The 23,162-nt window shown below is 35.3% G+C and overlaps 1 protein-coding gene across 3 annotated transcripts in view; it reads right to left on the bottom strand.

The window, feature by feature from the left end:
* Positions 1-4,366: 4,366 nt before the first annotated feature.
* sdt (MAGUK p55 family member stardust) overlaps positions 4,367-23,162 on the bottom strand; it is a 276,035-nt gene continuing 257,239 nt past the window's right edge. For all 3 annotated transcript variants that reach the window (XM_089092566.1, XM_089092567.1, XM_089092569.1), the window contains 3 exons: positions 20,470-20,601; positions 10,996-11,177; positions 4,367-8,864 (listed from right to left, as the gene is read on the bottom strand). In XM_089092566.1, the coding sequence (XP_088948692.1) occupies positions 8,673-8,864; positions 10,996-11,177; positions 20,470-20,601 (506 nt within the window). In that variant the 3' untranslated portion in view covers positions 4,367-8,672. The remainder of the gene's footprint in view (positions 8,865-10,995; positions 11,178-20,469; positions 20,602-23,162) is intronic.

The following is a 23,162-nucleotide window of genomic DNA, read 5'->3' as shown; positions in this document are numbered from 1 at the left end:
CGCTTTCTCTCCTCTTATAGGGCTTTCTCCCTCTGTCATGATTTTTCTACTCTTTGATATTGTCCCAGGACGTACATAGTAGGCTGTAGGTCGTTCCTATGCCCACTGCAAAGAAATTCTTTTGATGTTTAAAACCAAACAGATTTAAGAATTTGTTTTGTTTTTTTCACACTATTTCGGAATCTCATAGGCTCCTTCCAAAGCAGAAAATGTTCCTTTATTTTCCATGAACGTATGTTTGAAAGCTATTTGAAATCCTCGACCAAAGGTTTGAGGTACTACCGGCCAGAGGCGAACTGGGAGCGAAAAGCTAAGGGGGCATTCGGGCTACGCGGCCCTATCTATGGCCCTCCTTATACAAGGAATTTGTTTTGTTTTTTTCGTGTTTAATCAGAAAGAGCCTTGAACAATGAGTGGAAATCGCACTCCATGTCATTCACGCCGAAATTTGCGCCGCCAGGCAAATTCGTGCTACCCGCTAAGTAAGAACTAGACTTACAGCAGGAAGAGGACAGATACCGTTAATCATTTTTTGTGCCAGATCTCCCTGATAATCAGTTAGACTCGGTCTTACTCAGGTTTTCCCTCAAAGGGAGAGCGGCAACGTATTTTCAGCTGCATCAAATTTTCAGCTTTCGCCCCGCATCATGGAAATCTGGGCCAAAGGATATTCACGGTATTTGTCCTCTTCAGAAGGATGTTTAACACCGCTGGGGGTTTTTCGACTTTCCATCAGAACACAAAATATACATTTTGGTCAGATACAAAACAAAATAACTGGAGTAAAAGAGGAAAAAACTACTGCACTGACAAAAGCGATGTTGGTCTTCGAATCTCTTTTCATGTCTTCTAAAACATCTTCAAACTGTACTGAATCAAGCAGCTCCCGCTCACATGACATCCACATGAATGCTTCCAAGAGATCGTCTGGTATTGTAGTTCTTAATCTTGTCTTAATGAGGTTCAGTTTCCAGAAGGATCTTTCACAGCTGACTTGAGAAAACGAAATCGTCAACAGATATTCGTAGGCCAGAAAAACTGAAGTGTGAGCTGAGGAGCACCGATTGAGCCTTAAATAGTAACTGTTATGCGAAAATTATGCAGTTGTTGCACGAACTGCAAGCTCGCACACTAGCCCCTCCACATTCAGCTCTAAGTTCATCCTCATATTCTGCGCCAGGCCTATCCTGGCTATTTTTACAAACCGTGCTAACAATTTCTTCATAAACTGAGGCAAAGCTTTTCAGTTCTGACCTCAGCTCGTCATGAAAAACCTTCACCATCTCTGCAACGTTTCGTAGGGTCGACTTTGGCATTTCATTTCGACGCAAAAGGCTGAACGTGGTGGGCTACAAGAAATATACGACGGAAACAAGCTGTTTATTGTCTGAAAATCTTTCTTTCAGAGACAAATTTTTCTTTTCTGTTATTTTGTCAATTGCTAACCTGAACACTTCGACTCAAAATCTTTGTTCCGAATCTCCAGGTCGAGAATCCTTTGCCGTTTCTCCCGGCATGCATTTTTTCTTGGCAACGCGACAAGCTGGTAGCTCTGAGCTAATTTTAAGCTCCAAGGAAGTGGTCTCTAGAAGGCCCTGGATCTTTTCTTGCTTTATCAACCGTGTTCCAGGCCGTCAAAAAGTCCAATCCTTTTGTCTGGAGATACCTTTAAAAAGGGCCAATGACTTCAAATACAGCGAGAAACAAATAAGCAGTTAGGATTGTTTTGTACTCCATACAAAACAACTTCAACTTTCCTTCTTTTGTGTTCTCTACTTATTGTCGCCAAAGGCTCATGCGTTTGTGCAACTCGGCAAAGAAACATGAAATTCTGTTCATGGTACCAAAGAGAGTTCTCGCCTCTGTTGCAGTGCAACAATCAACCACGCAAAGATTTAGAACGTGACTGTAGCACCAGATATAAACCGAATCTGGAACGTGGTTTTTAATACGAGAATAAAATCTGCTAAATTCGCCGCTCATGTTAGAAGTACTTTTAAACGATTCCCCGGCTATCTTTTCGTACTTAAGTCCATGCTCTTCGATCTTGGCTTGTAGAAGTTCGTTCATTCCCTTGCCACTGGAATCTTGAACAGGTACGACAGCAAAGAGCCGCTCGTGACCTCGAATGGGGGGGGGGCTCTGTCAGAGCTGTGGTGGCCTAAGCACCTAATTTGATCGATCATCGGGCGAAAAGAAATGGTATAACGGACACAGCCTCAATAGACTGACAGACTTTTATATATCAAGATCTGCCCCTAAGTAATCAACAGTGACAGTCATGCGAAAAAAACTTTGAATCTAAGACCAACTTAGAAAAAAACTACGAATCCTAGCCCACAAGTTGAAAAAAAGCGACACAAAGTTTTACTGACCTTAGTTTTCCGCATAAATGATAACTTTCTCTGTTTTGGGTCTTTTCCAGCCTTGGAAAGTTCTTTTCTTCGCTTCAGTCTCAGTTTTTTCGCGCCTATCTTAACCTTTCCATCATTCACCTCGTCCATCTTCTCACAAGTATAAAACTGATGAACGTGATACCCAAAATGATTTTACTTTTGCAAAGTTAAAATCCTTTTACTTAGAAAAACGAGACAAATTTATCACGTAACACTTCGCAACACAGCACCTTGACGTTCCAGTATGTATTGACTCTCCTACTTGCTTGTAATGGAATCGGGCACACAGTGATACACAAAAATCCAACCCCCGAGCCAAGTAACAACCTCCGAGCAATATTTATAAGGTTTTAGCCCACGAACGAACCTGTTTGACAGCAGCATCCGTTCCTTCCTAGGGCACGATGCTCGTATCTAAGCTAGATCCGTACGTAGGTGCATAATAACACCTGAAAAATTGTCAAGCGGATTTTTGTTGAACATTATGTCAACTGCACTTTTGTACGAAGAAAAAAAATAAACGACCGGCCCGAAGCAGCCCAAAACTGACCGGCCCTGAGGGCAATTACCCCCTTACCCCCCGGCTCAGTCCGCCTCTGCTACCGGCTTCAGTCTCTTAGAACGCAAGTCGTCTAAAGAATTAACAAAATGTCCTATGCCATTATAAAATTTACCTATTGTCACCCTGCAGCCCTGTTTGCTGTCAAAATTCTGGTTAGGTAAACTCGTGAAAGGTCCGCTTTGACGCCACTACGAGGTCGCGCAATCAGGGTTTCCCTTCCAGAAACCCCGAGCTCTATATAAGCCAGCAATTTCATATTTAATATTTAGTAACCAGATATTCATAATTAATATTACATTGTATAAACCAGATATTCGTATTTGTATATGTATGAGTAAATTCAAAATAAGGAGCTCCAACCCTAGAAGAATGATGACTCAAAAAATAAAAAAAGATAAGTCCCAAAAAAGTCACGTAAGACTTAAACAGAAAGGCCTATCGAATCCAGTGTCTTCCGAATCAAATTTAACTACTTTTCTTAGCTTTCTATAAATGATAGTTTCAGAGCAGTGTTCTTGCCTCCGAAAGTGTCACTAGGCAACCGTTTGGGAGGGAGTTTTTTTCTTGCGCGAACCAAACAAACGTACTGCGGGGGGGGGGGAGGTTGGGTACCACCCATTCAAAATCAGTTGGATATTCTCTAATATGGGGCATGGATAAGACATCTCTGCATACCCCAAAGAAAATCTACGTTGGATATAAAAAAGACTTTTTGTCATTTACGAAAAGGAGGTCGTTAGAGTAAACACATTGAAGTCGCTTTTCAAAATCAGTCATACTGCTTCAGATGGTAGACATAATCTTTTTACAATAATAATCCGACTAATTTCTGTCAAAAGCCGCGTAATAATTTAAAAAATCGACGTGTTTATAATGGACGTATCCGGGACTTTCGCTCGGAGGGGGAGATGGATACAAAAAAAAAAACTTTACAAACACATCAACAATTTGTTTATGTGCATTTTGTAACTTTCCTACAAGTCGGGAAAAAATGCGGGAAAGGCCAATTGAATACCAATAAGCCAAAAATGCCTAGGGGATTACCGGGTTTAAACTCGGTAATCCCCATTCCCTAGATGCGGACTTAGTATTTACAGAAATGTGGTAGCAACGACCTGAGATACTGCAATAAAATTAAAGATTGAACGAAAAAGGTCCCTATTTGACAAACTTTAAGAGAACACCATTTAAATAGTCAACAAATACTCTTGTATTTATTTGTACTAACACACTGTACAAATAACTATTGGTCCATATTTATATTAAAATATATTCAAACAGTTCCCTTGCAAACCTTTCCTAAAGGCATGAAAGTCAGAAACAAAAAAAGTATAACCAACAAGTCACTAAATTATGGCGAAACGAAGAAGAAACAGCAACAGGAACAGTAACAGAAAGTCGGGATTGATTGTCTAAAATGAAAATAAAAAACTTCACTCTTTAGAGTTCAGGCAGAGCATAAATCAGTAAATAAAAAAGTGAATTAGAAGAAAACAATGAGAAAGAGGCGCCAATTCTCGAACAAGAAGGGGGAGGGGGCACATTATTTTTCAATAAAATAAAAAAAAGGTATTCTTTAAAATCTAGTAAAGCATTTTAGATTTTTTTTTTCCATGGAAATAATATATATATAAAAAAAAAAAAATCGAAATCACACGGGCGAGGGGGTAAAAAGAAAAATGAAGAAGCAACAGACCCCGGGACATTAAAAGAAGTAACAAAGAAATCGGCATTGATTGTCTAAAATCAAAAATAAAATAAAACAAATAGCACCAATTATACCACAATTATTTCTATTTGTTAATAACACCTACTGCGGCAATGCGGCATTGGGTAGAATGACTCCAACTATGTGATCTATGACTCCAAGGAATGACTCCCAATGCGGCATTGGGTAGAATGACTACAAGGATGTGACCTGTGACATATTTTCAACAATTGTACAGGAACAGTTCAGGAAGGGTGTAAATCAGTTAATAAACAGGCAAATAATAAGAAAAAATGAAACAGAGGAGTTGTGGGGGGATGGGGCACGATTTTTCCTTTTTTTATTTTTAAAGAAGATATAAAAAAAAGTATAATTTAAAATCTAGGGGAGCATTTTAGTTTTTCCAATTTTTTTCCATGAAAAAAAAATCCCTGTTTTTGTAAAAAAAGAAGAAAAAATATTCTCTAAATCTCGTTTATAATCGGGGCGAGGGATAATAGCAGAATGAAGAAGTAACAGCAACAGGAAGAGCAACAGAAAATCGGGATTGATTGTCTAAAAAAAGACCCAACTAACTATACAAAATTACTTCTAATTAATTATACTTTAACTTCAATCACAATATTTGGGACAACTAAATCTCACAACTAGTACCTGATTATCAAATCTTCACGCCTTATTCTTATTACTAGAATAATTACTAAATTTATTGTTAAATATACTTAAATTTATACTTGGAAGCGCGAAATTATGCCTCGAAGGCCTTTCAAATGACCGTTTTGTCAAAATAATTTCTATGAAATTTTATTTATGACACGCAATTATATATGATATATGCTTATTGTAACATCAATGACTTATCTAACATTGGTACTGCCCCTCTCCAAGTTCAATATAGCCCCCCCCCCCCTCGCCGTTATATTACAAATTATAGTTGCTGTATGGTAAATCTGTATAATAATTATTTTCGAAATTTTAACATGAGACATACTTTGCATGCAATATTACACAAAAACATAATTTCCCTGTTTTTAATAATGTATTTTGACATATTCAGTTAGTGTGGCCCGTACTAATTATATCTTATTATGTTTAAATTTAACATAATAACAAAGGGTAATAGAGTTCAAAGTACAGTAACATTTTTGAGTCACAGGCTGCTATGAGATATTTTATGGGGTAAAAACTAAATATAGGAAGAATAGTCCATGCAAGTTGCAAGTTGCTTTATTTGGGTTCGATCTCAGATAATATTTCCAGGAGCAGTGTTGGAAATATAAAAAAAAGTTCACTTGAAATCCCTCGTTTTTACAATTTTCGTTGGGGATAGTGAATTACCCAAATAAATTAAATGTAAACCGAGCCATATTTCACTAATTTTGAAAAGAGGTTAATTCTCAGTTTGCTGAGTATTAATTAACTTAATGAAATTAAATTAATTAATCAATTTAGCGAAGTATCTTAGAACTTAAGCGGTATGCTACATCGTCTTAAATGCACTAAAGTTCTTAAAAGAAGCAAGCAAGAATATCTTTCATCGATTTTCAATTTATGCAAATTTAATGTTTAATTCTTTTAAGATGTAATTATAATATTGATGTCCAAGGGTAATACTTAAGATTCGTAACTAAAAGAATATTTAGTTCATTAATTCGTTCTTAAAGCAAAAAATCGCTGCAGGTGGAGATATTTCAATTCATGTCAGAGTAAAAAAAAAAACTGACTCCGCGGTTTTGTAGGAAAAAATACAAAAAATCATCACAAAGCATTCTTCTTTGACTGTAATTACTAAAAACAAGGAGACTAAAAATTATTCCAAAATTTTCAGGAATACTCAGAAAATTTTAAATAAAAGCCTTCACAATTTATTTTTGGGAGGAGGGAGAGGGAATTCCAGAGAGCCCAACCCGAAAAATTCGGGGACACTCACTGGGTGCGTTCTGATAACTCAACCCAGAGGTAAGAGATAGTACAGAGTTTGTTATTTTATATACGCTTTTGATACGGGAGACGGAAAAGAAATAAACGAACATTTGTAATATTCTATTGAATTCATCGTTCTTTCTAAGTTTGAATGTGTGTTTCAACAAGATGAACATTGTTTTCAATTCTTACAAGCACGGTTTGTTAAAAAGGTAGAATTATGTTTTCTAAACCAACTGCAACAAACGTGTATACTTATTCGAACTGACATCTGAAATAAATATGTAATTAAGCTAATGTCATTTTATGAAGAGTAAGTGAACAGATTTTGCTTGGCAACATTGATATAAAAAATAACTTTAAAACTAAGCATAACTCATTAAAAGAACAGAACAATAATTAAAATCCGTATGATTTTTACAAAAAGTGACGCCTAAAATTTCGAATACTGGCAATAATTAGCCCAGCTACAAATTGCAAGGACCGTTATTTTTAGAAAAAACATTTATAAGTTTTTCCATTGAATTTCACCTGTCCCACAAGAGTGCCCAAACTAAAATTTCATATTCTTCCTTTTAAGTTTTGCAAAAGATTGATATGCGGCATCCAATCTAAAATCAACTCATTTTAAGAATTGGGTATTCATCAAAATATGTTGACCATAATAAAACAAACATCAAAAAGCTAAAAAAAAAAAAAAAAAAAGAACTGACAGAATTTGAGGCAAATTACAAAATAAGCATCGCCGTGTAAATATTTAGAAGAAACATGATTAAATTCTGGAATTGATTCCTATCCTACAGCAGTGCCAAAATAGGATTTGTCCATTTAATCTAGCTTAATTTGTAACTGGGCTCATTGGGAAGACAATAATACAATTTAAAAACTTCAAACTTAAAAAAAACACGATATAAAATAGATACACGATATAATTTTACTTCAATTTTATGTTTCAATACTTGGTGGAATAAGCATTAACTGCAACTTAGTAAAAGTTAAAACAAAACGTACACTTATAGCCGTTTTTTAAGTCAAATTTAATTTTTAACTTAAATTTAATAATTATTAAAATTATTCTCTTTATTTCACCAATGCCGAGCTTTTGAAAGTCCATCATTTAAAAATGCCAATCAGTATTATTTTTAGTTGGTGAATCCCTACCCTCCAACATCTGTTCAAGTACCCCATTCAATGGAATCCTTTATTTCGCTTTCAAAATATTTGTATAATAGGAAGGGAGATTTTAGCTCCCTCCACACCTATTATACATGCGTTTTCCTTTTACATTCTTTCAAATGAAGGGAGGCCAGGGACTAAATCCCCCTCCCTCTCATTTGAAAGACATCTCACGAGAAATTAGAAAACAGTTTTTTTATGTCTAAAACCAGAACTTCAATTTTAAGTTAATACAATTTTCAACTTTAATATTAGAAAAAATTAAAGTTTTTTAAGCTTGCAATTTAATTTTGAATTGGACTTTCTAGACTTCGTTAAGTTGGACTTTCTGATTTTCTTATGATTAAAAATGAATGGATATTCCTTTCGCTATTGTTTTCCCTTCGCCTGCGCGATAAAGGCAAGAACTGTAAAAATTTGCGACTTTTCACAATCAACAGACATATGAAACTTCCCTTAAGCAGGCTTAGTCATCATCTATATTTTTTTATTCGAAATTTTATCCAGAATTTCACCACGGGAAACTTACCCATAGACTCTCTGAGGCACCCTTCAAAATGATTAATTAAAATCAAATGAACAATATAACTTTTGCTTTTCATGGTAGAATCCATGCGTCAAACTATATAACTTAATTTCTCTAAAATCTCGAAGTACCGAGATTAGGAAGATTTGGTCAAACTGAGTATCCTACAACACATCAAAAAAGGCAAACATTAATTAAAATTTAAATATACACAATATACAAATGCTAACATGGACGTATATATACAATTCTAATTTTTAGAAAACTTTAACTAGGCAGAAAATCTTCAGATATCGTCTGCTTTAACTGACGACAAGTATATCACCGGAATTAATCTACTGTCTTCTGCATAGTCGGGAATTCTCTGTCATTATAAAACAATTAACTAGGTCTGTCACCTTTCAGCCAAATGGCGGGGACCCACTGTGGCTCCCTCTCAAGACTATTCACTTCTTGCAATAGCTGGCCATATGTCCGGTCATCATCACTATTAACAATTACTAAATCAAAATAATGTCCAAAAGTTTCTTCCATCTCTCGAGCCTTTTCGATAATGTCCTTCAACTCTTCGTCCTACGAGGAAAAAATTATCAGGTAAAAAGCTGAATAATATAATTATAACTGGAAAAAAAGAAACCCTCGAATAGGCGCAAAGAGTTCAGAAGAAAAAACTTTAATGAAAATGAGAATTTAATGGGAAGAAGCAAAATCGAGGGTCAAGACAGAGGGAGCCGGTGCTCAACTTTATTTGCTTTGGAATGCACGACACTGTGACAAGCTGTTAACAAGTGCAGTAGTTATCATCTCATTCCGTATTTCTGTGCAGGAGGGAAAACAAAGAAATCTTTCCAAGAAGAGGCAGGGGGAGAGTATTAAAAAAAATCCTGGGGGAGTTCTAAAACGCCTTTATGCCAGAAGAGCATTAAACTTTCTGCAAATGTCAGCACTTGGTTTCACATTTTTGTACATTTTTGGCCTTCTGGAACAAAAGAGAGGGGAAGCCCACCAGTCCCTCTCTCCCAATCCTTGGTTACGCATGAACATGTTCAGTTTATTTTTAAGACAAAATGACTTAAGAGTTTCTTCTACATTCATTGGATCTATTTTTTTTTTAATTAAAAAAAGAGCATAATCTGAAAACCCTTTTATGCTCGACATGGGAGGAAAGCCAGTTGCCCTCTGATTATCTTTAGCTCTAAAAAATTCAAAAGAACTCGTAATTTTCTCGTAATTTTCTTTGAGATTCCTTCTCAAGTTTTAGGACCATTGGTTCGTTACGGTTATCCATGAAAAAAAAAAAAAAAAAAAAAAAAAAAAAAAAAAAAAAAAAAAACTGACATTTTCGTAGTAAGGGGCTTAAAACCCTATTAGGAAGATCCAGAAATCCCCAATTACCTATTATTCTAGTTAACATCACTATTGAAGGATGTTTCCTCCTTTTCAAGGGCATTATGCGTCATGCTAATAACTTCTAAAGGTCACCTTTAGGTTTAATACATTGAAATATTTAGAATCGACGTAAAATGAAGATTCTTTTGTCATATGTTGCTCCCGAACTCTCGTTTTTTCAGTTTCGTTTACTATGAATAAGGATAACCCTTGACTTATGGTTCATTACAATGAACTGTTTGAAAATGAATAAAGATTAAATACTCAAAAGCTGATCATACAACTTCTTCTCAGAGGTGGAACATTTTGTGCTATATCCGGTTTCTGCTAAACAAGCCTACCTTCAATTAATACTTCAGCCAAATCAGAGCCAAAAAGTGGCGGTCTTATCTGACCTCTGGCACCTTGTCTGGCCTTCCTCCCACCTGGGACTGAAGGGTGGATTCGAAGTTCCTAAGACCATATTATTAGACATTTATATGGAAACAGGAAACATATTTATGAAAGATTGATCAACCCAGCAACTCCCAAGATAGCCATGTTTACCGCTTTTATAGGGCAACCATCTTTTCGTCTTAGAAGAATCATTTACTTCAGCTGTTCGTAGTCAATACAAATTTGTGAGGATCAGATAAATTATTTAGAACCCCTTAGCCCCATCCTACCATAATTTCAGGTCTCCATACTTACAGGAGCATCATTTCAGCTTCTTCTTAAAGATCACCGCCAATCTCAATTGCAGATTGGATTTTTTTTTCAAAAGGTTTATTATTAAAAATGAAATAAACATTAAATTTGTAGAGCTGTAGTTCTGCACCAAGTATACCAAACGGAGAACAGGCATTCTTATTTACTTATAAATTAATTAACGACATATGCTAGTCAATCTCAGATTCAGGGTGCAGCTGGAGGAATCGGGGTCGAATTGGTATGGATACAGTTTACTTTTGTCAAGTTTACACTTACGTTCATCTGAAAATATTGAATCAAATTCCGTTTCAAAGTTACAGTCCTTATTTAAGCCCCCCCCCCTCAACCATTTTAAAAAAAAGGATAACACAATCGTAGAACTCAATATTTTTTCGACTGAATATAGTCCATTATGAATATACCTTAACAGGCTCCTGTTTGGAAATTCTCTTTCTCTTTGAGATTACAGTCCTAAATTCTAGACCCCCCCCCCCTCAAACATTTTTTCAAATAAGATAATAAAATTCAAAACAGCTCTAGCAATATTTTCTTCAACAGAATACAGTCTATACCTAAACATGCCTTACCTTACATACCATACCTTAACACACCATAATGAACATACCTTAACAGGTTCCCGCTTGGCAATTCTCTTCTGTCGTAATTTCTCGAGAGAAGGAGGTGCAATGAACACCACATATGGCATCAAATCTGAAGTTCTGAGAAGTTTCAAACTTTGAGGATGCAAATTTAGAACACATATCCGACCTTGATTTATAACAGCTCTTATTGCATCGATAGACGTACCTGTAATATATTAGAATATAATTAGAATTAGAGTAATAAATTAGAAATATGGGTTCTCATTAATCATTGAAACAATCAATATTTTTTTACTGGTCAAATAATGCTTAAGCTTACGAGATATATTTGACAGGAAAGCGAAAAACACTGATGCATGATTCTTTACTATCAATGAAAGATTTTGGTAAAGCTTCATTTTTCAACTGTTTCGTCCATTCAAGAGAAAAAAAAACGAAAAAAAAAAAAACAGACATCTCAGGAGCTAAAGGAGTTTCCAGATAAATGGCTTGGCCAATTATCAAATTGTAACTGAAAAATAATTGAAATAATTAATTAGTATAAATATTATTTTTGTTTTTAATTATTTATAAAAAAAACTTTATTTATTATAAATAGTTAAAGTTATAAGAATAAATCTGATACATCTCAATTTAACGGTAAAAAAAAACACTACATAATGCCTTTTGAATTACCATTGCTGTATTTCTGTTTAACATAAGCATCTAGTAGTCACTACTAAAAGGGTCTCTCCATCCTTGAAAATGATTATGGAGAGCGACTATAAATGCTCATACTATAAATGACTGGAAACAGAAATAAAATATCGCAAAAAATAAAAGAGTTCAAGATGTATTTTCCATGATTAGAAATTACTTTTAATAGACTGTCATCTTGGCGCAGTGGTTAACACTTATCTTCCTTTTCTTCCAAAATTTTTCAACTGTGGAAAAACACCATGAGCCTCCGTTATTCTACATTTAACATCTTCAAGGCTCCCACCGTCTTTACTAATATTTAAATAAAAAAAAAAGTTTTTACTGAAAGTAAGGAGCGACATTAAAACTTAAAACGAACATAAATTATGCCGTATATGAAAGGGGCTGTTCCCTCCTCAACGCCTCGCTCTTTACTGTAAAGTTTTTTATTGTTTAAAAAAATAGAGCTGTGAGAAAGAGTCTTACTTTAGCGTAAAGAGCGAGGCGTTGAGGAGGGGACAGCCCCTTTCATATACGGAATAATTTCTGTTTGCTTAAGTTTTAAAGTCGTTCCTTACTTTCAGTTAAAAAACTTGTTTTTTTAATTTAATTTCTGAACTTTTTCGAATTAATGCAGGTTTTGATTTTGGCTCATCGTACATGAATAATTAAAACAAAATTTGCATATTAACTTTACTTTTTTTGGTTAAATGGCTTTCTCGAAAGTTGTCTAAATTTATTTACGAACGTTTTTATTAGTAATAAATATAAGTAACTTACGAATTAACTTACGTAACGAAATTCTATATTCAGATATTTTTATACGTATATTAGGGGGTTCGCACCCTAGTCAATACCTCGCTCTTTACGGTAAAGTTCGAATTTTATTCCAATTCTTTCAAAATGACCCCTTAATCACAAAGGCCGTTAATTAGAATAAGTAGCTCTTATGAAAGTACTAAAAAAGAAAAATCTTTGGCTTAAAGAGCGAGGTATTGACTAGGGGGTGAACCCAATTAGGTATGTAATAATCTCTGTTCATTTTAGTTTTGATGTTGCTCCTTACTTTCAGTTGAAAAACTTTTTTTTTTATTTAATTTCTGATCGTTTTTTTAAACAATGCTAGGAAATCTGGCGCCCCCTTTATAGCAATGTCCCCTACCCTATGAAAACTTCCTCCATGGAAAGATCTTCCAACATAACCCCTGAACCCGCCCCCCACTACCAGAAAAAATCCCCCCTGAAAACGTCCGTATACTTTCCAATAACCAATACTATATATTGCATTTGACCATCATTTCGCATTTGACCTGTTTTTTTGCATTTGACCAGTTATCATTTCGCATTTGACCTGTGAACATCTATTGATATTTAAGCCGGATTAAATTTGGAATAAATTACAGTGGATTGCAGTGACCGTCAGTTTCAGAATAAGTGAAATTATAAATTGATATTTACGGACTATTTTACCATTTGTATATATTTACTCATTCATATAAGGTCATTTATTATTTTACTATCTTTTTAATTTGATTTGATAATCTGCTTATAATTCAATTTTGCTAATAAGCGAGCAGAAGAGGGGAGTTTCTTGTCGCAAGGGCCGTTGTACCTGCCGGGAGTGTTACTCCCTTAAATTGGGAGTGTTACTCCCTTAAATTGCGGGGATCTGGTAGCAGGAAACTACGCTTCCTTCGCTTATTGGTATCTGGTTCTTATGATATGTATAGTGAATAATGAATAATAGACTTGTTTTTTCGCCGGTTTAAAATTTTTTGCAATTTAACCGTGATAATGGAGTAAATGAAAACGAAATACAGAAATTTGGAAAGGAGTTTTTTCTGGACTTGCCGAGTGTAATCGAAGCTAAAAACTCCTCTACGATGCGGCCGTACCTGGGACTGAGCTTCCGAGAAGAAAGGGGCCGAAGGCTTTGGAAAGCCATCTGAAAGATATGTTAAGTATTTTCGAGAAATGTGACGATGAAGACATAGACCTACCGATGTTTGTAATTCGTTCTCCAAAGGATGTACCTGTCATCCCTGCTTGGGTTTATTCGAGTCTGAACGCGAAATTGAATAGAATGGAATACTTCCTAAAGACTGTTTCAAGTAAGTTCGATTCGTATGATAATCACTTTCCACCACTGCCTGCCCGTGCGACGCCATGAACTGACTCTCACACCACTGTTATTGTCCCTAAAGTGCCACAAACACTAAATGACCCGATAAAACGCAAAAAAGTACTTAATAAACTGAGATGTCATGTCGCAGTTACCAAGCTTAGTTTGGAAGAAGATAAATGGCTACTCAATGTAAAAACTCAGCTGCTGAAAAATGTAAAGACTCTATTTCAGTCGCTTCAGCTGACTTTACATCCCCGGTGGTCACTCAATAGCGTTTTAGGGTAGTCAGAGGAATAACAAAGGATTTAGACCTCTCATTCTTTCAAGGATAGCCAGGTGTGGTGGAAGCTATGCGGCTCGGTGACACTGGCACGGTTAAGCTTGAGTTTTGTGACTCCATGTCAGAAGCCAAGGCTATGTAAAATGGTGTTAAACTTGGATATGAATATTTATCTGTGAAAGAATATCTGTCGGCACCTCGGTGCTGTCAAAAATGCCGTTCGCCAGACCATAGAGTAGCTGATTGTGCAAGTTTGGTTGCGAAGTGTGCACGCTGTGCGGGCCCTCATATTTCCACCAAGGATTCTCCCTGCCAGCTTGATGCAAGATGTGCAAATTGTGGTGAAAATCATGCCTCCTTTAGTCTTAGATGCAAAGTGCTGAGAGATATCATTTCCAAGAAGAAATGATTGTGCCTGTTTCGATTGTTTTGCTTAATATAAATGGTACTCATTTAAAGAACCATATCATTGATGAATTGTGTGACCAATTTGACATAGTATGTCTTCAAGAACACCTCCTGATTTCTACCAGTATTAACGTGTTAAAAATAAATTGCAATCAACTTGTTTTTACAACTAATGTAGAGGTCACTTTTGGTAGACCTTCTGGAGGCCTCGCGTGCATTGTTAAGAATAACCTGAGTTTGCTCTCTCTAGTGTGTTTTAACAGTGATAAATTCATCCTTGCGGTTCGGTTTGGTAATACTGTGCTGATAAATGTGTATCTCCCGTGTCACAAAAAAACTATTTCCGCTTTAAACGCGCATATGAAAGCCTCGGCAAATCTTAAGGCTATTCTTGCGTCTGTTGTATCGACTGGTTATGATTTCATAGTGGTTGGTGACTTCAACGCAGATATTACAAGTCCGTCGGTTGGATCCGATATAGTCCCTGATGCTCTTTCTGCTTATCAAGTAGTTGCGAAAAGGGTTGGTTATTCATATATTCACCAATCTGGAAGTTTGTCTAATATTGATAATGTATTTACCTCGCCAAATATTAATGTATCGACTCTTCTTGTTCATGAAGACGATCATGATCTTGATCACCTCCCGATTTCGTTCTCTGCTTCACTAGTCGCTTCCCGTTCTACTAGACCATTTACATAAAGTTCTAAGTGGTTTTACAGGAATAACTGGAGTAGAGCTAATTTTGAACTTTATATTACTACGTTGTCCGCGTTATTGGGTTCTATAAAAGTTCCTTTCCATTTGCTTCAAGTTACTGACCGTTTCTCAAATGATAAGCAGTCTCTAAATGAATATTATGATAAAATAATTTGGTGCTTAAAACAAGCAGAGGCGACTGCTGTTCCTCTAGAAAAGATTAAAGTTAAAACTAGAAAACCAGAATGGGTTTTGGACCCAGAATTAAAAGTTGTAAAAAATGAAGCTAAGTTTAGGCTACGAATATGGGTGTCTTGCGGTCGGCCAAATCGAGGAGTTGTCTTCGATCTGAAGCAAAGTACCAAGCGTGCTTATGAAAAACGTTTACGGCAGTCTAGGGTATCTGGTTTTGATTTTCCTGCATTGAGAAAGGAGTGCTCTCATGTTCTGAATTCGGATAAGCTTGGTAGTGATCTTTCTGAAAGTCCTATAGCAGTTCATACTTGGGTGTCGTATTATAATGATATTTTCGGCAAGGTGAACCGGGAAGTTGAAAAGCTTTTTAGTAACCTTCTTGAGTCGTGTTTGCCTAATTGTATTTCTCAGAGTAATGTATTACCAGTTTCTACTGTTGATCTTGGTCAAGCTATTAAGAACATGCAATCTAGCTCTGTTGATCAAGACGGAATTTCTTCTTATCATCTAAAAGTAGTTTGCCCAACTTTGATAGATCACCTTCAGCTACTGTTTCAGATGTGTTTATCTACTTCTATGGTTCCCGACAGTTTTCTCTGTGGCACAGTCACCTCGGCTTTGAAGTGTGGAAAAACCTCGTCAGAGTGTAGTTCTTATCGACCAATTACTGTTTCGTGCACTCTTAGCAAAACTTTTGAATGTATTCTTCACTCTTTCATTTCAGAAAAATTTTAATTTTGGTGAAAAACAATTTGGCTTTCAAAAAAGGCTGGGATGTCAGCACGCCAATCGTGTTCTAGTTTCCCTCCTGTTGCAATCTGTTAATAATAAATCTCCTCTTCATATCTGTGCTCTTGATCTTTCGAAAGCTTTCGATAGTATAGCCCACTTATATGCACTCTATTCCCTTTTTTCCAACAATATTAACCTTTCTATTGTTGTTTTGTGACGTGACGGTACTGGTATTCTATCTCTTTTATTTGGGTAAAATATAATGGAGTAGTTTCTGATTCAAAGGGGTTTCTTCGGCGTGGGGTCCGTCAATGTGGTGTGCTTTCTCCAACTATTTTCAAGTTATGTATTGCTCCTATCCTTTCATCTTTGCCTTCGACGTTCATTTCTGATGGAATTGATGTCTCGTATCTTGCTTATGCGGACGATGTTCTCCTTGTCAGTCGTTCTAGGGCTGGCCTCTCACATTCTGTCAGCTGGATCTCAGACCAGTTCAGACGGATTGGGCTTATGTTGAACGTTGATAAGTACGAATATAATTCATTTAATTCGAGTGCGAGTCTACGTCTTAACTGTGGTTTTTTCTCTATTCCCTGTGTCTCTTCTTTTCGGTGGCTTGGGCTTCACAAATACTAATAATCTCAAAACACTTCGGGCCCTGAGAGTTTCTAATGCAAAAAAAATTCAGATAGGATATTCAAAAATTGTTGCAAATAGAGGGAGGTACAATAGAAAAGCACTTGGGAAATTAAATTCTTCATTTTGCGATCATTCTATTCTTTTTTTTTTATCTGGTTTTCTTCCAATTCTGAAGCCTAAAGATCTGAATTCTATCCGGACTTATTATTTTAAATTGTCTTTGTACCTTTTGAGCCTCCCTCCGTGGTTCCAGAACCAGCATCTAATATCGCGATTCAGTCTCCCTGATTTACGGTAAAAAGTGACTGCGCTTGCGGAAAAGCTGTCGTTATCTGCAGGTCTTACTGCGCACCATAATTTACGTCGTTTTATGTAAATAATTGTTAAGTGTGCGAGTTTTTTTTTTTTTTGTTCTTGATGTACTCCGCTTCTTTTTTATAGTGGGTAATAAATAAAATATTATTATTATTATTATATGTAAACATTGGGTAAAGTTCATAACTTTCAGCCCTTCCCCCGGGGACTTTGGGAGATTTCCTAAAAGACATATTTATTAGATTTTCGACCTTGCTGAACAAAATGGCTATCTTAAAATTTTAATCGGGTGACTTTGTGAAAAAGTGAGCGTGGGAGGGTGCCTAGTTGCCCTCCATTTTTTTGTCACTTAAAAAGGACTCTAGAACTTTTAATTTACGTTCGAATGAGCCCTCCCACGATATTCTAGGACCAATGGGTCGATACGATGACCCCTGGAAGAAGAAGAAGAAAAAAAAAAAAAAAAAAAAAAAAAAAAAAAAAAACGCATCTGTGATCTTTCTTCTGGCAAAATATACAAAATTCCATATTTTTTCAGATAGGTGCTTGAAACCTGTACAGTAGGATTCTCTGATACACTGAATCTGATGGTGAGATTTTAATTAATGTTCTTTGACTTTTAGGGGGTGTTTACCCCTTTTTTCAAAAATCAAGCAAATCTTCTCAGGTGCGTAACTTTTGATGGGTAAAACTAAACTTGATTAAACTTATATATTTGAAATAAGCATTAAAATTCCATTTTTTTATGTAGCTAATGGTACCCAAATTCCGTTTTTTAGAGTTTCGGTTACTATTGAGCCGGGTCGCTCCTTACTTACAGTTCGTTACCACGAACTGTTTGATACTACCAAGGCAAGTGAAGCTGTCCACTTGTTCGATCTTTTCGTTACCCAATGTCACCTTTTCAGTTATATAAATATATATATATATATATATATATATATATATATATATATATATATATATATACATATATATATATATATATATATATATATATATATATATAAATAGTTATATCTTAAATACAGAAACGCAGTATTATTTTAACTCAATTAAAACTACTCTGTTATTCCCTATATTCGGCAATTATTATTCAATTGCTTGGAAGAAATGTCGAAGAAAACATGTTTATTCCCTTGTCAAGATGATTAATGCCAGCATAATTACATTTGTTTTGAAATCGCAGTTCAAAGAGAAGCCATACCAACCATAAAGATTTTATGACCGCCTATTCAGGCTTTTTTTTTCACAGGAATGGCCATAACATGAGCAGTTAGGAGCACTTTTTTAATATTTTAAATAAAGTTTGACTTACATATTTCATAAACAAACATGCCATTATAAAGCGCACACACGGGAAGTTTTGGCAATTAATCTTTTCCCATATCAAAAACACTGTCTTGTACATTTTTTTTTTTACTAAAGGAAACCCCCTCCCCGCAAACATTAAAACACTCAAAAATCTGTAAATAACCGATGGAAGTGACAACCCATATGATATTGCCAGTGGAATAATACCCCACCAGTAGTAGCTACCCTACCTTGGGCGTGACAATTCGTTCTTGGCATCATTACTTACACTGGTTTTAACGGGTATTTTTATTGATTTGCTAAGTAGCTCTATAGCTTTCAGTAAATGTGCATACATCAATAAATGCAGAAACAAATTAGCTATAAAACATTATACCAATAAATAGCCAAATCTACTAGGCCGTTTTAAAGCTTTGTCATAAGAACGCGGCTTGCACACAGCAGACGGATTTTCTTTTTTCACGTTTCTAACATGCCTTTGGAAAGGCCAAGAATGGCCATATAGATAGCAATAGTAAATTCATTCGCAGAGACTATACATTTAAAAATACCATCTGCTGTCTTCATACCTAGAACTACTCACGGCACATGCTTGGTTCAACCAACAACAAATAACAAGAGTGAAACCAAATTCAGTTTAGTTTTCAACGTATATTTTTTTTTTACCTCTGTTGAAACAGATATTTCGAAATATGATATATACAACACCACCTATAGGCATAGACAAGAACACGTTTCAGTACAAGTTCATCACAGAAGGCTTATTCGACATTAACAATTTTAATATCGTAGACGTTTTATGAACGAATTAAAAGAAGTACCTTAGGAATATACACAAGAATTTTCTTCGGAGGGGGGAGAGTACAATAATAAAAAAAATACTGTAAACCGGTTTTGACAAGATTTACGCTAAAACATGAGTCATATCTAAAATAAGAGAAATTGTATCATCTTTGAGGGTTCGTAAAGGGCTGAAAATTAAGCTTGCGACGGAGATGAAGGTCATATTTGGATTCAGGATGAATTTCTGATTATAGAGGTAAGTTTTTCTCTTGGTTATCTGAATATTCTGTTAATGTACACCTTTACCAAAATATGATTATTTGACAATTACATCAAGAAGCTAGCCGAAATTAAGAAAATTTTTTAATTTTAGATACTCTAAACTTGTACTGTAAACGTAACCGACTCCTTAATCTTTAATTCCTTTCAGTTCGAGTCTGACCACTATCTTTGACATCTCAGATTTTCTGCTCCATTTTTTTTTTTTTTGAAAAATTTTCATAAATTTTTCAAAAAAAAGAAAAATTTAGGATTCCGGGAGAGGGTCGGCGGGGTGGCCCCGAGGCCCCTCCCCCTGTTTGCATCCCTGAAGTCCACATTTATAATTTAATTATTTCCATGGAGGTCATTCTCCTAGTCCTGTCTTAGCTTATTTACCAATTTACAAATAAATAGAACAAATTATTACTAAATATAGCTTTTTGTATCAAATATGCAAAAATAGCTCTAATATAACTTTTTTCAAATATAACTAAATATAACCAATATAACTAAATATAACATTTTCAAATATATATAAAAAATAGTTCTCCTTGTACTCTAAACATAACCGGCTCCTTACTCTTTAAATCCTTTCAGTTCGAGTCTGACCACTATCTTTGACATCTCGGATTTTCTGGTCCATTTTCCCTGACATGTTTTTGCAAATACTCTTTTCGAGTCATTTCCCCTGAAACAAACTTCGATTCATCTACGGAAATTTCCATGTCAGCAAAATTTCATCTCCTTTGAATAGCCGTTTGACAATCGGAGAGATTTATCCCCGCAGCATTTTTTTGACTTGTTTGTCTACAGTTCCAATTGAGGCGGAGGGAAGGGGGGCAGGGGGATTATCCCACCTTTAAAAATACTATTTTTTGGTATTTTAGTGGGAAAAAATTGCCGCCGCCCCTAGGTTTCAAAAATAATACTTTTTTTGTAGCACCAGTAAAAAAGTTTGAATAAAAATTCTTACCCCCCCCCCTCTTGGATTTTCGTAAATTGGCAACACTGTTCTTTTCTCTTAGTCGTGTAATATCTGCCAACTGTAGGAAAGACAAAGTAACTTACCATAATAGGCCCGTTCGTATTCGCCATGCTCAACAAATCGTCTTTGAATTATATCGGCTTCAAATTGAGCTCGGGATATGAAATGATAATCTTGACCATCGAGTTCATTGTCTTTCTTCGGTCTACTCGTATCTGAAACGATTACTCAAAATTACTTCACTATCCTAAGATTAACCTAAAAAATTTAGGAGTTCTGGCTCAATAAAGTGGTATATTTTATTCGGCTCCTTTATTTTATTATTAAACTTATCATAGATAATTCCGGTAATCAGAGCGGCTTTCTCTAATTCGAAGTTTACGAGCTAAAATAATAATCCTGACAGTCGAGCTAATTGTCTTTCTTTGGTCTACTCGTATCCGAAATGATTGCTCGACTTATCAAAGATTAACCTAAAAAATGTAGGAGTTCTGACTCAGTAAAGTGGTATATTTTTTTGGCTCCCTTGTTTTGTTATTAAACTTATGAAAGATAATTCCAGCAATCAGTTTACGATCTGAAATAATAATCCTGACCGTTGAGTTCATTGTCTTTCTTCGGTCTACTCGTATCATGAAATAATCGCTAGAAATTGCTCGACTTTTCATTTCCAAGACAAATGTCAAAAATTTTAGAATTCTGGCTTAGCATAGTGGTATAGTTTTCGGGCTCCATTGTTTGATTGGTACGCTTACCAACAGTGATTCCAGCAAATCAGAACAACATATCTTACATACATATTTGGTAACTCTAGATAAAACCCCTTTTAAGGAAAGCCGTATGCTTTTATACAGATCTTCATTGAATTATAACGGCTTCAGATTGAGCTCTCGATATGAAATGATAATCTCGACCATCGAGTTCACTGTATTCCTTCGTCCTGCTCAAACCTGATGTGATCACTCGAAATCAAACAAAATACAATTTCCAGCTAAACTGAGGCACGTGCAGAGTTACAAAGAATTTAAACAGTGATATTTTTAGAATTTGATTAGAATAATAATAATAAAAAAAATCATTTGAATTCATTGCCCAGAGTTCTACGATGTTTTTTTTTCTTTTTTGCTCGAAAGATTTGAATGTAATTAAATATATAAGTACATAAACAAAGAATAACGGTTTTAATTAATCCGTGAAAAATGGCTTTTTTAAATCTTTTCGTATCATATCATTTTCTTTTATATTTAAACTATTTAGTCTAGTTCTTCTTTTTACGATGAACTTCAGGGTAAAGATAAAACAATTCGATTGAATGGTCGAACGAAAATCGAAATAAAAGCTCGAATTTAAGCAGAATCTGACTTTCAGCTACACTGCAATAGACAAAATAAATTACTTAGACGGAAATGCCTTTCCGTTTATAAATAAAATGAAAATAAATAGACACAATGTTACTAATTTTCAACTTAAATAACAATGCATCATTGGATTTAATTCTAAAATGAAATTTTAAGATCCGTCTAAAAGAGTCTATCCCTAAAGATTGACTATCACGCTTAAGAGTAAATTGGAAACTACCTCCTCTTTTGACAAATACTTAGTATATGGCCAGGGCCGTATTCACGATTTTTCCGAGGGGGGGGGGTTACGAAAAAACACATCAAAAGTTAGTTTATATGTATTCTTTGCCCTTTTTACAAGTCGGCAGAAATTTCGGGGGGGGGGGGAGATCAAACCCCCTAACCCTCCCCTGGCTCGCCCTTGCGAGGGAACGGCTTATTTTATACATTTTATTCTAAACTATAGAGAACACAGCTAATCCAAGTGAAAATGACATTTAAAATCCTAAAATATTTGTTCTTCGAGTCCCTTTTTTCGCTTCATGCCTTTTGCTTTTTTGCTACTTACACATACTTTTTTGCACATACCCTCTGAAATATCTAAACTACGCCCTAACATAATTATCCTGTTATTCATCAGTTGAGTCATGGATGACAAATCAGCAATTTTAATTGAGTTAAGAAATTCTGGCGTCAATTCATTTCCTCCTTCCTGTTTATCCTTTACAGAATCATAACTTTTATAGAATTTGCACTCTCCAGCTTTACAGAATTTGTTATATATATATTCATATATTAATAAGATTTGGCTTGTCAATTTCAAGGTTCCTATGTTCTTTCCTTACGTTACGTATATATTTTATGAAATCTCAAATCATTTTGTTATACTGAATTGGGAAAAGAGTCAAATTCTTACTAGGGCTTTATTCTTCTTTTTTTTCTTTGAACCTTAAAAGAAATATGCCATACAAAAGAAATTTAAAATTTTTGCTATACCATGAAAAAATAAGATCTCAACTTCTTAGAACCTTTCCCGATCTTTCTAGAACAGTATTAAATCTGCTTAAATTTTAGGCGTGAAATCATACAGCATTAAATCTGTATTAAGAACTGAATTACCGATTTTCCTTAATTTTTAAGGTGCGTTAAGTGCGTTAGATAGGACAATCTAACGCACTTGCGCGATAGAAACAATCAGATTCCATTACCACTGTCCATGGTACATTAGATTATTTCTATCTCAGGAATTTGACGCACTCGAAGATGAACTAATTAAAAAGTACAATAAAAACAAATTAAGCGGATTAAGGTAGATGAACTCACTAAAACCTCAATTATTGAAATTACGGTTTCTTGAAACAAATCCGGTGCCTTCAGTTGGTGAAGTTAGCCCTCAACAGACCCAAAATGGGCGTTGAACTTCGATTAATACACTT

This window comes from Artemia sp. Qi Xiang Cuo, chromosome 7 (genome assembly GCF_049724085.1).
Source record: "Artemia sp. Qi Xiang Cuo chromosome 7, ASM4972408v1, whole genome shotgun sequence".
Lineage (NCBI taxonomy): Eukaryota > Metazoa > Arthropoda > Branchiopoda > Anostraca > Artemiidae > Artemia > Artemia sp. Qi Xiang Cuo.
The sequence above is the reverse complement of the archived record's forward strand: the minus strand, read 5'-3'. Positions and strand labels throughout refer to the sequence as shown.